The sequence below is a fragment of the Euprymna scolopes genome, chromosome 5, assembly GCF_053919585.1.
Source record: "Euprymna scolopes isolate OS-2025 chromosome 5, ASM5391958v1, whole genome shotgun sequence".
Classification (NCBI taxonomy): Eukaryota; Metazoa; Mollusca; class Cephalopoda; order Sepiida; family Sepiolidae; genus Euprymna; species Euprymna scolopes.
Genome location: NC_136486.1, coordinates 43591604 through 43608448, shown reverse-complemented (window position 1 = coordinate 43608448; position 16845 = coordinate 43591604). Strand labels below are relative to the sequence as shown.

The following is a 16845-nucleotide window of genomic DNA, read 5'->3' as shown; positions in this document are numbered from 1 at the left end:
GAGAGTTCCATAGGTATACAGTTCTAAGAAGGTAGCTTTGTTCATGGAATCTAAATTTAGGTTTAGGCACAGATAAAGAGTGTGGGAAACTATTGATAGTGGTTTTGGCTAGACGAATATTTTTCATAAAAGTTTGGCAGGAGGGGGGGACCATAGATTGAAGCTCAGACGAGCACCTGCCATGGAAATAATGATAAAGCAGAGAGGGGCTAACAACGTCTCTTCTGTGGGAAAGAGGTTGCAGGGAAGAGAAAAGGGCATCCCCCCCCACTAAGTTACGAAGTCTATTTTGAACTCTGTCAAGGTAGGATAAGCTGCTTCTAGTAGCTCCAGTCTAGATGTGGCAACAGTACTCCATCACTGGCCGTACTTGGCTTTTATATAGGTAGAGAATTGCATCAGCAGTGAGATATCTACTGGAGCGGTAGAAGGATCCTACCATTTTTACAGCAACCTTGGTAATGGATTTGATATGTGTTCCATTTCAGATCGGGAGTAAAGGTCAAGCCCAGAAAGCTTGTCAAAACATGAAGCCTCCCCAAGACGAAAGCCATTCATTTCAATTGACGTCGGATGGACATCAGAGCGTTTTGTATATATATATAATTTAAATGAAAAATTTGAAAAACCTTTATGTGTCGAATTTAATGATAAATTCATTTTTTTTTTTGCCGATATTTTGCTAATACATAGCCTCATCAATGTAGGTAGTCCATTCAGAGAGATTTTTTTTCTTTTCTTCATTTTGGTGTTATGGTGAAGGTAATCCCTCAGAGTAGAAAGGAATAGAAAAGTTTGTCTTGTTTTGGTAGAACCACGTGTGTTATGCTGTGGTTGTCAAGCAGAAGTTTAAATGAAAAGATGGCCACACATAATATGAGGTAGTTGTTAGTCTAGCCGCACTGATGAGCTGTGATATAGCGAAACAGTACTGTATGTGGATGACTATACATATATACAGTGATGATCATATTTATTGGCACGGTAAAATAAAAGTTAAATTTTGTCTAATAAATTCTAAAAAAGGGATTAAATTAAAGAAAATAACAAAGTATATTATGTATTTTTAACTGGCCTTTCCGATGCAGCAATCGGATTTTAGAAAAAATAAATAACAAAGGAACAACAAACATAATTGCAAAAAACCCTTGTTCAAAATTATTGGCACGATTTATTTAATAATCAATTGTATAGCCTTTGGCCTTGATTACCTTCCTCAGTCGCTTTTCATAGTTTACAACCAAGTTGTTGCACTCTTCAGTAGTAATTTTAGCTCACTCTTCCTGACAATAATCCTCCAATTGAATAAGATTCTTAGGCTTCCTTTGCATTACCCTCAATTTTAATGTTCTCCATAAATTTTCAATTGGATTAAGGTCTGGGCTTTGTGATGGCCACTCCAAAACATTAATATGATTGTCCTCAAGCCATTTCTTAGTCAGTTTAGCCGAATGCTTTGGGTCATTATCTTGCATGAACCACCAACGACGACCAAGTGAGAGCTCTTTAGCAGAGTCTTTCAGGTTTTCATCCAATATTTTAACATAATCTTCCTTTTTTATGCTACCTGTGACCTTAACAAGTCGCCCTGGTCCAGAGACAGCAAAGGATCCCCAAAACATCAAACTGCCTCCACCGTGCTTCACTGTGGGTATGGTGTTCTTAGGCAGGAAAGCTTCGCCAGATTTTCTGTAAATATAAGACACTTTATTATGGCCAAATAACTCTATTTTCGTTTCGTCAGTCCATAGAACACGTTTCCAGAATGCAACATCTTTATCAATATGACGTTTTGCAAAGGCTAGCCTTGCTTTCAGGTGCATAGGCTTCAATAAGGGAGTCTTTCTCGGACGACATGCTTTTAAACCAGCTCTCTTCAAAACTCTACCAACTGTATGTCGAGATACATTCACTCCAGAGGTGTTCTGTTCATCAACAATCTCCCCAACAGAGATCCTTGGGTTTTGTTTTACTTGTCGAACAATTTTCCGTTCATCTCTTGGGGAAAGAATCCTTTTTCTCCCTCTAAACTCATAACGTGGCCTTGCGATTTGAACTTGTTTATTATGGCTCTAACAGTGGATTTGGGAAGGTTTAGCTTCTTTGAAATCTTATCATAGCCCTCCCCATTGGTATGGCATGCTACAACAAGCTTCCTGACGTCTTCGCTGTGTTCCTTAGTTTTAACCATGGCGATTGAAAATTATAATTTAGTCACTTATAATAGTTTAAATAAATCGCTATCTAAAAATTATCTGAAAAAAATTATTCACTGAATTAGCGTTAAACAAGCATAATATGGCTATAAAAAAGTTCAGAAAGCACGTAAACCGGAAATTGATTGATATTATACTGATACTAAAAGAAAAACAAAGCCGTGCCAATAATTTTGAACAAGGGTTTTTTGCAATTATGTTTGTTGTTCCTTTGTTATTTATTTTTTCTAAAATCCGATTGCTGCATCGGAAAGGCCAGTTAAAAATACATAATATACTTTGTTATTTTCTTTAATTTAATCCCTTTTTTAGAATTTATTAGACAAAATTTAACTTTTATTTTACCGTGCCAATAAATATGATCATCACTGTATATATATATATATATATATATATATATATATATATATATATAAATTCACTCGTTACTCCTTTTTCAAAAGATGGAATCGCCCGATCATCAAAGACAAGATGCAAGCAAGGTCGACAGAATTTTATAATTAATTAGATAAATGATACTATACTATTATTTTGTGTTTTTGTTTTTGTTTTATGCACTAGTCTGTATATATGGAAGAAATAACTCAGAAAATTAATTATTTTTCATTCTTAGTAAAGTCAAAAATCTGAAACGCTAACAAACAACAATCATTTGAAACAAGATTTTATTTTTGCATTTACATTTATTTACACCAAAGTATTAGTTGTGGTTGGCTGGATCTAGCAAACCATTTCTAAAAAAATGTTCACAAAATTATTTACAAAAAAAAAACAAGAAAATTTTTCCCATAGCCTGCATAAAAGAAGGTTTGTTATGTACCTTTTTTCATCAAAGGTGATATTGTTTCAGTTTATATTAGGTTGTCCCAAAAGTTTGTAAACATTTGCGAAAAATTGAATTTTTATGCAATTTTTAAATGTTTTTTGCATTTGTATCGTTATAGCCATCTTCAGCTTTCTATTCCAGATTAATAATATTGAGCTGCAAATTTTTTTCGTTTTCTGCTCAATGCAACACTTTCTGAAAGGCTGCTGATTCGACTCATTTGATGAAGTCAAGGAAGCGTGTCAAGAAATCCTGGATTCGGAGCTGGCTGAATGGTACTTTGACCAGATCTGAAAGCTTGCAGATCGATGAAAGTCTTGGGAAATGGTGGTCTTTATTTTGAGGATGAGTTTTTATTTTTATGTTGTTAATACTTGGTGAGTAAAATTTCAATTTTTTGCAAGTGTTTACAAAATTTGGGGACAACCTTATAATATATATATATATATATATACTTTTTTTCTTTTAAATAGTGAACAACAATGAAATTTTATTAGGTGACATGATGTTGTCAGGGAGAAGTTATTTAAGATCAGCAAACATGTATATCTGTTTTTAAATGTTATTTTTTTTTTTTAATTTTGTTTAATGAAATAAAACGTTACATTGAGTGCAGGGTTCGAACGATATTTGTTCACAATTTTCAGACTTTATCAGAATGATAAGAAGGATATTAGAAAAGGTCACAGATCAGAGGAAAATACACATGATCGATAATTTGACGAGATCTGAAAGCTGATTTTTGTCACCGACGTTCATGAGACGAAGATGATGACGATTTTTAACTGCTAATTTCATGCTTCATTTTTTTTCTTCATATTTAAAAAAAAATTTTTTTTTCATTTTTTTACTGTAAACAAGGCATATTTCCACTTGGAGCTGTAACATAGTCGTTGCTTGCAAACACTCGGGATTCACACCTTGTATGCAAGCAGTCATAAGGAAACAAAGACAAGGAAAGAATTTTACTCCTTTTTTTAAGTTGAAACAACAGGCATTTATTTACAGGTACTTTCAGATTAATGTCTTGTTTCTTGTTCTCAGACTCCAATGTGCTTAAAAAGACTCTCATGTAGAACATATGGTTCTCTGTCTTTGTCCGGCCATGTTTAGGACATGTCTTTCCCCTGTTGCTATCAGGCCACATGTGCAACATGTCTATTTCTGTCTTTTTCAGGCCACATCTTTCTTTTTGATATAATCTTTTTCTTTCCTTCTTTCTTTCTGTGACATCACCTCACACATGGCTCAGGCATTCGCATATGTTAGCTGTTAAACAGTTGTTGCTACTGCCATACACGTCCATCCTCTGTTACAGAACATAAGAGGCTACTATTTAGGATAGTGTCTAACAGGAAATTGAGCATTGCATTTAAACATCTGCAAGCTAGTACAGTCAGTGAAGCCATAAACAGAGAAGGAATTCCAAAGTTTAGCAGTCAGAGGGAAGAAGCTATTAAAATAGAAGACTTTTTGGCATCTATAGACCTCAAAAGTGAAGGAGTGTGGATCTTGCTGCTTGAAAACAAACACAGGAATGCCGCATTGCAGTGATGAGACAGAGGTTGGAGCTTGGCCAACAGTACAGAACCTATAATACCAACTGAAAGATGCAGAGGTGATAATCTAAAAAATATGCCGGCTACATTTCACCTTAAATCTCAGTTGCCAGGTCACTTCTAACTGCATCCCCCACAACTTGTTTGTGTGAGCCAAAGTCGGGGGAGTATAACAAAGGTCTGAAGATAAACAAGTTTGATAAATAAATCTAAAAAAAAAAATTTAAAAAAAAAAAAAAAATGGAAATGCAGTCATTTTTTTCTGGAAATCGCTTCAGACAAGTCATGAAATCACTTGATGCAAGAAACTTTAAAAAAGAAATACTACTTCAAGGTCAAAAACTAACCAATGATAAGTGTTAGATGCATAGATTCGACCCAGAAAACCGCAGTTCTTTACCCTTTTTTTCAGAAACATTGCTCATGGAATGTAAGAACTAAAGGACAAAATAAGGGAAGCAAAAGTTACGAGGTTGCTGAAAGGGAATCCAAGGTCCACTTTCTACTTTCCATGAACAAATATCATTCATACACTGCACAACATAAAATTTAAATATTTTTCTCCACAATTGCATCCATCCGATATAAAATGTTACATTAAACCTGACAGTTTAAATTCGGCACATGAAATGTCATGGTCAACAAAAAAAAACATAAGTAAATACATTGAGTTTTCTTTTTTAATTATAAAAAATCTGCATCATTCAATATCTATAAAAGTTTCACACCTTATAATCAACACACAATATAATGTACAATTGTTCTTAGTTAAAGACTTCATTTAATATTTTTGAGGGCATAAAATGTGTATAATAACACAGGGTGATTGGAAAGTAATTAAGTGTTTGTAGTTTATTACTGAAAATAAAATTCTGACAGCAAATGAATATAATAATAAAGCATGACGTTTTATTTAGAATTCAATGCAGGTGCCAGCATTCGACACTAGCCTTTCAGGATGCCTGGGAACTGCATCAACTGATTTTACAAGGAACTTTTTTGTTTTCTTTTTTTACTAATGAGTCAACATTTATCAAAGCTAAAAACTCATTTGAAGATTGGGATTAACAAGATGGATAGATTGACAGATAAATGGCAATAAATACTACTGAAACACTACTCAAACTAGCAGTGTCTCTCATCATGAAAAATATCACTTATAGAATGTGAAAACTTTAGAAATAAAAAGTGAAGGGTCAGCCTGACAATTCTTGCTTTATTTCTTGTCAGAATTATGTTTCAGTGATAAATTTCAAACATAGGCGGTTACCTTCCAATAAAAAATAAAATTCATAATGTCAGGTGAAGTTATTAGCAAGAAATATTTTTAAGACATTGTTCAAAGACAATAAATAAAGCCGTGAAGTTGTAAAACATCCAATGAAAGTCAAAAAAGTATTTCTTGTAGCAAATTAACACAACCATCATATTTGATAACAAAATACTGATATTTATTGATGAAAGATTTGCTTGGAATTTTACTGTACAATTCACGTTTTGCTCAACGGCAATAAAACACACTCATGTTAGTAAATAAATATATGTTTAACGAATAAAAAAAAGATAAGTTCAATTAAATTTATGAATGAGTTTAGCCTTCATAAGCATTTTAATTGTTCCAACATTTAATAAATGCATTTTACATTTCATGAAATATTTCATAAATTTGAATAAAGTCATCTTTTTTTACCATTTCGTGTATACAGTGTGATCCCCTACGCAATGCCTCTGATGGAACCATTGATAAAATTTACAATCCTTTCTGGCATTTTTTTTTATAAGGGAGTCTCTTTATAAAGATCCAGAGGTCACTCGAGGCTAAGGGCTAATGAGTGTCAGGTGATCAGTGAGACAACACCCTAATGATCAATAATGGTGGAAACTGGATAGAATTTGATCATTTCAAAGGACGGCTCGGTGCTACTACATTATTGGGACGAGATTTTGCATGCGATAAATGTTTAAGCTGATTTTTTTTGTCAATTCTAATAAGTTACAATTGTAGCTTCCAAATTATGCAGTCGGAATTACCTGAATATTACTGAATTATAAAAAAAAAACAACTTTAATTGTGGTAGCAGGTGAAAATCCATCTTTTTTTTTAAATTGAAACGGAAAATTACCTCCCTTTTGAATTCTCCTGTGTTTTATGATAGTTTTCTTCAAATTCTATTTTTATTTTCTTTAATAAATAATTTTCTACCTTATCGATTTTCGTAATTAATTATCTTAAAAATATGAGGAATAAATACATAGATACCATTATTTTCATGTGAAATTCTTTATTACGATTTGCGAAATTTCGTCCCAGTAATGCAGAAGCGCCGACAGCTCAACAAGAACTTGTTAACATTGAACTTGAGGATGATTATGTTGTAGTTGGCTGTGGTATAGAGTTCCACAGGCGGGCAGTTCTAGAAAAGAAACTTTGTTCATGGAATTTGTGTTTAGTTTTAGTCACAGATAAAGAGTAGGGGAAATTGTTGACAGTGGTTGCAGGTAGACGAGTGTTTGCTGTAAATGTTTTGCAGAAGAAACTATAGATCGAACCACAGCAACCATATTTGGTACAAATATACTTCAGTTGATGCCTTCTGTCATGCATGTCCAATAGTTTTTTTGTTTTATTATCGTTTAGTGATCGTCTCATCAGTTAGAGATGTGAGACTGCATGGGCTTCACACTCACCGAAACTTAACCGCTCTTCAGATTTTTATTCATAGAGTTCTCTCAAAGAAAATACCCAGCAAAAGGATCACCAGCTGGCCATCACAGCAAAAATCAAGATAAATCTAAAAGAGCAGTGTGTCAGTGTTATTGACAATTTTGCATAATGAATCCAGACATGCTTATCATTGAATGATGATAAAACAAAGACTGTTGGATATTCATTATTGAAACTTGGTGGATAGGTTACTTATAGACTGAAATTTATGTGGTCTAAAATGCCACCAAGGGCAAAATAAGTTGCTCTTCTGTAATTATGCACTTAAAAAATTAGTACAAATTTGTGTGTAGACTGAAGAGTTCCATGTGGACAAAATAATAAAGAAAAAAGAAAAAAAAATGGCTGCCTTTTCTCTTTATATGTTTGTAATATTGTCACATGACATGCAAATGAGATGCTTTCGGTTGGATATAAAAAGCTATTTTTCAGAGACTAGGTGGATTTTGGATTCGAATGTCAGAGTAGCAAGTGTTGTTGGCAGTGTGTCATGTTCTACAGTCGAGTTTTGATAGTAAGTGTCGAGTTTTGGAGTTGGTTTGATAGCAAAATATCAAGATTTGGAGTAGTGAGTTTTTGGCAACAGTGTGTCAAATTTAACATTTGATTGTTTTAACCACAAGCTAATTGTACCAAATATGCTTTGAATCCGGCAAGGATTGTGAATTTTATTCATGATTTCATGAGTGGAATTTTTTTTTTTTGTTTTGTGGGAGGGGGGTCACCATGTCAATGAAAATACATCAGAAATATCGCTACATACTTCTGATACCATTAATATCCCAATTTAGAGAAAAGAAAAAAGAAACTAAAAAAAATTTTTGTACAAAATTAAATATTGAAAAATTTCAAATATAAAACGAAAATAATGGTCCCAAACACATAAAATATTTCCAGGAAAATAAGGTGTGTAAAAGGTCAGTAAATATTGAGCTTGCTTAAGAATGTTGTGACCAGCATGCTGGCTTTGAAAGGGCCCACTTAATTTAACGAGTACAATAATAGATGTCAGTTGTTATTCATTTGCATAAACAACGCCCATCTCTATTTTCAAACTGAGCCTATTATTGCACTAACAGTGAGATTAAAACGCCATATTCATATTCAGAATAGAACAGTATCTTTTTAATATACTGATCATGTATATGCGACTGACGTACGAAACTAAAATGATTTGCATATTGCTTTGCAAAAGAACATCTCATTAATCCGCTATTCATCCTTATTGTTTTCTAATTGAATATTTGTTTTCGCTGTATTATCATTACTCATAGTTTTATTCATGCAATTTTTATATCATTGCTATAAGATTAGTTTATAAAACCTGTTGCTAACTGATGTTGACTGGAAGTAATTTTGCTTTCATTAATAATTTACATGATTTAAATATAAATAAAGATTTTTGGGTTGTCTTTAAAAAAAACGGGAGAAGTAGATCAATACAGATTTAATTGGCTAATTACAAACAAAAGTAAAAAGTTAATCGATCAAAGAGCAATAACTCTGTATTGATGAATACAAAATTACTTCCCCTTTTTGCGGAATCATTTTGAAAATTATTTGGGTCAGATGAAATAATTTCTCAAACAAATTAAATCAAATTACATTTTTTTTCTTGATAAGAACATGTACCAACGTTGTACAAAAAGATGACAATCAAATATCAATTTTGTAGGACAACAAATACCAACGATCAAATTCAACATACTGACTCTATAGATTCAGTTAAGAAATTATATCAAGAACATGTGATTTGGATTGCTGTATTACTGCTTTCTTTATTGTTGTTACATTGTGTAAAAAAAATTGTGATGTTGTCTTTAAAAAAAGTGAAAAGTAGATCAAAGGAAACTAACTTTATATTTATCAGTAAAGAGAATATTTGAAAAAAGTAAAGTCAACCAAACTAAGAGAAGTAACTCTATATTGATAAACACAGGATTACTTCCCTTTTTTCTTAAAACGTCATCGTTTTGAAAATTATTTGGGTCAGATAAAATAATTTCTCAAATGAATTAAATTAAAGTACATTTTTTTCTTGATGATAACATGTACCAATGTTGTACAAACACAAAAAAAAAATTAGAAACTAAAATCAAACATTATCTTGTAGGACAACAACTACCAATGACTAAAATCGACAAACAGACTGATTCTTGCTCCAAACAAGGTATGAAGTCACTTGATGTAAGAAAGTAGCAAGAACAAAACATGATTATTGCAAAGATCGCCTAACTTTTTTTTTCTTTTTTCCCAAAACTATCGGAAAGAGGAAAACAGTCAACAGGAAGAGAGTTCCACAAACCTGCAGTACTTGGAAAGAAACTTCTGGAATAGGAAAAGGATTCTAAAAAAAAAAAAACTTATATAAACTTATTACAATAAGGTGTCAAAACAGCAAATCGATCTATAGATTAAATGACTAAATTGTATCAAGGACATGTTTTTGATTACTGTATTAGTTGTTCATCCATTGTTGTCACTCTCTGATAGGGGTAACAAGCCTTTAGTATCACACAGCATGCTATTTGAATAAATTAATCTAATGATTAGATAAATGTATACATTTTGTACAAAGCCTTTCAGACTTCTCTGCATCATTTGTGCATTCATTTATTTGTGCACTGTTATCCTCATCTTCATAGTTGTTGTTGCTGTTTCACCACGTTTTAGATAGCTCATCCTCTTACCTTCTTCAGGTGATTAACCAAAATGGGATAAGAATACTGAGTCTTGTAACTGTATCCCTAGTAATTGTTGCCTTCCACAGTTGTTGTAGTCTCATCACTGGCCTACTTGAGTAGGATTGAAACTGCTATCTTCAGACAATGCTCCTCTGGAACCTTAGAGACTCAACGCCTCTATCCACTGCACTGTAGGCTCTGAAGAGCCATGTTCTGACTAACTCATACTCTAGCTTTCTTCAGAGGATGAGTTGGCCAAAACGTGGTCAAACAATAACTATAAAGATGAGGATAACAGTCTGCAAAAAAATATGAATGCACAAATCATAAAGCCTCATCTCAAAAGGATTCTAAAAAAAAAAAAGTGAAGAAAAATAATATATATGTATTATGACTGTATGGATACTAATCCATTCTAGAGAGTTCAATATAATCTTAAACCACAATTTCAATCTTCAAGAACGTTCTGTTACATTAGGCAATTGTATTTGGCTCGCAATGAAAGAAAGCGACACATCAATTATATCGGAATTAATAATGTCTGTATTTACCACCAATCACAAGATTTATGATATTAACCTCAGCCAAAACGTCGAACCTGTCACATATCAAACGTTTCTAAAATTAAAAACACAAAAAGAAAACAAAGAAAAACACTATTTCACTGTTTATATTTTTAATCAGTGTTTATCGAAATAAATTATTCACTCAAAATTGCATGCAGCTTGTCACATCAGTCAACAAGTCAAACAATCGAGATTGCCGAGATAAGCTCGACCCAATGAAATCATTAATCTTACTGGGAGAGAGAGAATGGAAATCACTGCCTGTAGACAAAAATCAAAATGAAGAATATTGAGTTGAAAAAAAATAACAGTAACAAATATTATTAACGCGTGTCCGTTTAATGTTCATGTTTAGCTGACGAAATGTTATTGCAAATGTACGCATGACAGACTGAGAGACGAAGCCTCTCACATAGATGCATTGACGTATCAAATCGTATGTATAAAGTTAAGCTGGTCCCTCCATCCCATTTTATAAATTTTTGGTAAATTTCTATTAACTGAGCTTATTTACACTTCCTCTTACCACAGGACTGCTTCCCTGGAGATTACAACATCGTTGTCTTCCAATGAAATTTCGACAAATTCCTGAACTCCACCACACGCACATAAAAAACTCGTTCTATTTCATTAATCATTCTTAATCTTACAAAGAATAGAAAGTGGATTTTGTGATTACTTATGGCAGCCTCGTAACTCACTTTATTTTGCCCTTGAGTTCTCACATTCCACGAGCAATCTTTCTGACGAAAGGGGGGAAAAATTGCTGAGTCAGAATATATCTGTCTATCTAACACTTTTTAACCTTGAAGTAGAATTCATTTTTATTTTTTTACCTCTTTACATCAAGTGGCTTCATGCCTTGTCTGGAGCGATTTCCATAAAAGAAAAAAATCCTCTCAAAAAGTTCTACATCTTTCAATTGGCCCTTATCCTTGAGTGACTTTTAGCCTTGATAACTGGTAACTTTCCTAATAAAAACAAATACCATCCTTTACGTTAGGGTTTGTGTTCCTTTTATAGAAGCATTCGTTAAATTTGAATAAAATGAAATACGTATTAGATACGTTTGAAGCCGAAACAACGCATTATTACAAAATTAACAGATATTTATTTTGTTTGAAATTTATATTGGAATTCATGAATATATTTTGAAGGTAAACTTCATCTTCAGTATGTATTTTTGTTTTACAATGTTGTTGTTTGAGCATAAAATCAGCAAGTAGAAATCCGTTTGGTGTTTTCACGGTAGTCTTTTCAAGTGTCGGAATGGTATGTTAGTCACGCAAAATTTATGCTAGGGTTTGTATTCCTTTTATAGAAGCGCTGGTTGAATTTGAATAAAATGAAATATGTATTCAAATTCAACCAGCGCTTCTATAAAAGGAACACAAACCCTAACGTAAATTTTGTGTGACCAACGTACCATTCTGACACTTGAAAAGACTACCGTGAAAACAACAAACGGGCTTCCACTTGCTGATTTTATGCTCAAACAACAACATGGTAAAAAAAAAATACATACTGAAGATGAAGTTTACCTTCAAAATATATTCATGAATTCCAATATAAATTTCAAACAAAATAAATATCTGTTAATTTTGTAATAATGCGTTGTTTCGGCTTCAAACGTATCTAATACGTATTTCATTTTATTCAAATACCATCCTATTTGAGCCACCCAAATGTGCTTGCATGAAATATGTAGTCTAATTTGAGTGTCAAACTACTCTTCCTCCTCGCTGTTCATTCAATCGGTGCATTTAGTGATAAAAATGCTATTTAAAACTTGAACATGACATAGATATATCAACAAAATGATATTTCAAAGTAATTTGTGACAGATAGACCAACCAACTAACCAATAAACAAAACTTCTTAGAGAAATGTGTGGACACATTTAATACAAAAATAAAGCGTTTTTAGCAATGTAAACATTATTTCAAACTTAAGCTTGACAAATAGACAGATGTTACATAATGGATGGTCCTTATGTTGGATAGCGATTACATCAGCTCGTGTTAATCTGACCCACGTAAAAAGAATACTTACTAAAATGAAAACATTACAGATGCAATTTTTTTTTAAGTACCTCACACACGGGATAGCAAGAATTTGTTCACACTAGACTTGAATGAATGGCCTTATGTTAGATTGCGATTACATCAGCTAATGTGATTCTGACCCACATAAAAAGAATACTTACTAAAATGAAAATATTACATATGCAATTTCTTTCTTTTTTTAAATTTTAAAGTTTATTCTAGAGAGAAACAATGCACACATGAGAGAAAGAGACTTAACTAATTAGCTATCTGATTATAGATAAATGGGTAGACACAGCAAACAGAGCTCTTAGGAGAACATTTCACTCTTGGCGATTATCAAAATTTTCTTTTCAGCTATTACAGCATTATTGGCAATCTGCTTCCCATAACATCCTATAAGCAGACTCATCTGAAACCTTCATGCGTCATGCCGACTGAATCTCCTTGTTTTACTCTACTGTGACCTCACCTAAACAGAACATCTCTATCCATCATCTTTTATGCAAACCAATTTACTTCCTGAACTCTGTGTCACTTCAATATGCACTTAGTTCGACCCTTGTCAAGATAAACACTAGCTGATTTAATCATTATTCAGCAAAGGACTATCCCATATGTAACACAGAACCTTTTATCAAGGCATAAATGCATCTAATAACATTGTTTTCTTTCTTGTATTAGTGAGTCAGTCACCACAAGCTAAATCAATTGAGGACAAGAATTAGTGAGATGGATAGATTGGCAGTTTAATGATGATGAATAATATGAGGGGATTGAAAATCTCTCTATATATCACTCACTCAAAACAACAAAAAGTTACCGTTGAAAGTAAACCAAAGTTGTATTTTTTACTTTCAATGGAAATGCACTATAGACGGCATTTTGCATGGATATGTGCATCCACACAAAGAGTAAGTTTTTCTCTTCTATTGTCTATAGAAGACCTCCCAATAGGCTCTGAATTCTCCCAGAAAGAGTGGGTAACACTCAACCAGGCCCGAGCGAAAGTTGCCAAAACACAAAACAACCTGCAAAAGTGAGACTATGTACAGGATGTTCAACACCGACGTTCAGACTAATGCACATATATTCACAGACCGTCCCCTAAGTGAGGAATGTTGTGATATGAACCCTAGGGATCCCTAGAACAATGCCAGATGATGAAACTTGACATAGAGTGAAATGCTATGATGATGACCAGTTCTCATTAGATTACTGAAGTTAAGCAACAGTGAGCCTGACCACTAACAAATCGGGGACCATTTGGGAATACTAGATGGTGTAGATATTTAAGTACGCAGGTATGTGTAATACCTCAGGGAGCTGAACGCCTCTATCTTGCATAGTTTCAGGTCACCTTTCGGCAAGGTATAGTACCTGTCAGCCTCTCTCTGATGTTCCAGAGAGTTACCATACAGCGGATAGTTGGAACGCCCCAGCCGTGGTGAAGGCAATCATCTAGGAGAAGACCACTTTGTTGAAAGAGGGAACTTGTTGACCCTGTATGGAAATGGTGTCACAAACGAAACACCCACTTCCAATCTGTCATGAAACAGATTGTAATGAATTGAAATAGTAAGGCTAAAAAAACTGTCATGAGAATGCTCATGTGAGTCCGCAATGTGGTTTAATTAGAAATTTCAAGACATAAAAATCGCTTTTATTTCATTAGAAAAAAGGCACCAATCTCTGCCCGTGTTTCTACTTCATGGGACAGATTATCAAAGATAGTGACCATGTTAATCATATCCATGATTAAAATTGCTATGCTCAAAACATTTTGATAGAATATAAATGTACATTGTTGATTGAGTGTTGCCTTTACAAACGGCAATGAATTTTAAGAACAGCAGGAAAAAAAGAGACATTATATTTCTATGATTGTATTGAACATCGACGAACCAGAAATGTTAGTTATGAAAAGAATTAAGCAAGAAAGGCTTACAATTTTAGCAGCATGATTAAAAATGCCTTAGATAAAATGTTTAGACAGTATTGTCCTTTAACATCGCTTGTTGCACTTTGCTATTTTTTGCGAATAAATTTTATTCTATTTTATTTCATATAGATATTGAAACAGAAATTATATTTTGTATTAGAGATTAAAAATGTTAGTGATAAATAAACTAAAGGAGGAAAGACTGACAATTTTGGTAGCAGGATTAAAGTTGCCTTAAATAAAACATTCACACGGTATATAGACGTATGCACATATGCATCTTCTAATTGTCCTTTTACATGGCTTGTTGCACTTTGCTATTTTTTGCCAATAAATTTGATTTGATTTCTGGCATAAAACATTATTATCCAGAATTGAAATATATTTGTCAAGACGTTTTTTTCACCTCAGCATCAAGTCATGGTCTCCTGGGGACCCAGCAAAGGATGTACTATAGTCGCTTTCATGCAAAATGTGGTCTAACCAGAGACACCAAAACATAAAAGTTGCTTTTATTACATTAAAAGACACCATTCTCTGCCCATGTTTCTGTTTCATGGACCAGCCTATCAGAAATAGTGTCAATGTTTATCATATTCACGATTAAAGTTGCTTTGGTCAAAACATTTTGACAGTATATAGATGGACATTATGGCTTCAAAAACGTTTTTCCCATCCGCAATTGATTCAGAAAAATATGATTCTTGGAGAAAAGAAATGAGGTTTTGGGAGATGGACACTAGTGTTGAGGAGAAATTTTAGATGCTTGCAAATTGACTTCAAAAGTAACCTATCTCTGGCCAGGTCTAAAGTTTTCAATAATATATAATTAATGTGCAGTTGCACGGAAGATGCACAACTGAGTTTCAATCATTGGTTCCTATGGAAACAACATTCAGAGCAACAACTCTTCTAGAAAGTGATGTCAGTCATTGTGCAAAAAACTTTCCCTTCTATCTGTGTGTCTAACAACAAATCGAATTTTCATGAGTTTCTTTCCAAGAACTTCTCATCTGTGGAACATGTTGTCAGAAGATTGCTTTCCTTGGGGGTACAACATAGTTATCTTAAAATTCAATGTCAACAAATACTTGTCATAAACTGTCCTCATATGTAATTGAATTTTGTTCATTTCATTCATCATTTTCAATCCTCTCATAATATTCTTCATTATTCAACTTACAATCTATCTATTATCTTTGAGTGGCTTTTAGTCTTGATAATTCATTAGTAAATTTTTTAAAGTGGGTGAAAGTAGAGAATAGTAAACAAAGCCCTCACTTCCTTCCACCATCCTCATGTTAAAAATGGGTTTCAAAATAATAATATTATTTAAGAAACCCATTCTTAACATAAGGAGATGAGGAGGCCCTTTTTAAACTTTTTTACACAAAAAAATATGTTATCAAAATTTTCTAAATAGGAGAAGACCTTTTTGCACTAAAGAACACCCTGGAAACTATTATCTAGAAACCTCCAAGTTATCAAAATAAAATTTGAAAAAGAGTTTTTACCAATAAAAAGAAGAAAACTTCAAAGAGCGTGAAGTTTCTGAAATGAAGATAAGGAAAAAAAAAAGAAATTGAATGAAATTGATATCGAGACAAAACTACAATCGATTAAGTCTTATTGCTGTTACTACCGCCACCACCAATGTTTGAGAACCACATTGCACCAACACTGCCAAGTTTATCATAAAAGGAACCTCCGGACACATTGTGCACTGTTGGCTTTGGTAGTACAGCTGCTGCTGCTTCTGCTAGTGATGAGGATGCAATCTCAGTCTGAAAAATAAAAAAAATAATAAAGTGCAGTTAAGATTCAAAACTGATTTTTTTAAAAATAGGATCTAATATATTTTAAGTACCCGAATTATCTCATTAAAGCAATATTGGATGAACGTGATTGTGTAAAAATAATGTTTAAAACAAATTTTTAAATTATGTAGAAAAGAAAATTCTATTATGAATTAAAGATTAGAATTAGAGCTTGGCAAAGAAGTGAGAAATATCCTGTGTTCTGAGTGTTCAACATGGAAGTCAATGGACATTTAATCTTTTTTTAGGCTTTCCACCACCTTTACGATGTAATCATTTAGATGGACTTATAGTATGAAACTAATTAAAACAACAAAAAAATATGCAGCCCAGAGAAAATAATGCAGTTATGTTCTTTTTAATTCCATTTTGCCTACATCATGTCAACAAGATTCCAACTTTTTTAGTCAATGAGATGACAGTTATTTGGTTGGGGGTGAAAATAATTCTCCATCTAACATTATA

At 33.0% G+C, this 16845-nt stretch overlaps 1 protein-coding gene across 1 annotated transcript in view; it reads right to left on the bottom strand.

The window, feature by feature from the left end:
* Positions 1 to 15288: 15288 nt before the first annotated feature.
* Positions 15289 to 16845, bottom strand: part of LOC145276804 (conserved oligomeric Golgi complex subunit 1-like) — a 425717-nt gene continuing 424160 nt past the window's right edge. The window contains exon 28 of the mRNA XM_080128123.1: positions 15289 to 16347. Within this exon, the coding sequence (XP_079984249.1) occupies positions 16183 to 16347 (165 nt within the window). The 3' untranslated portion in view covers positions 15289 to 16182. The remainder of the gene's footprint in view (positions 16348 to 16845) is intronic.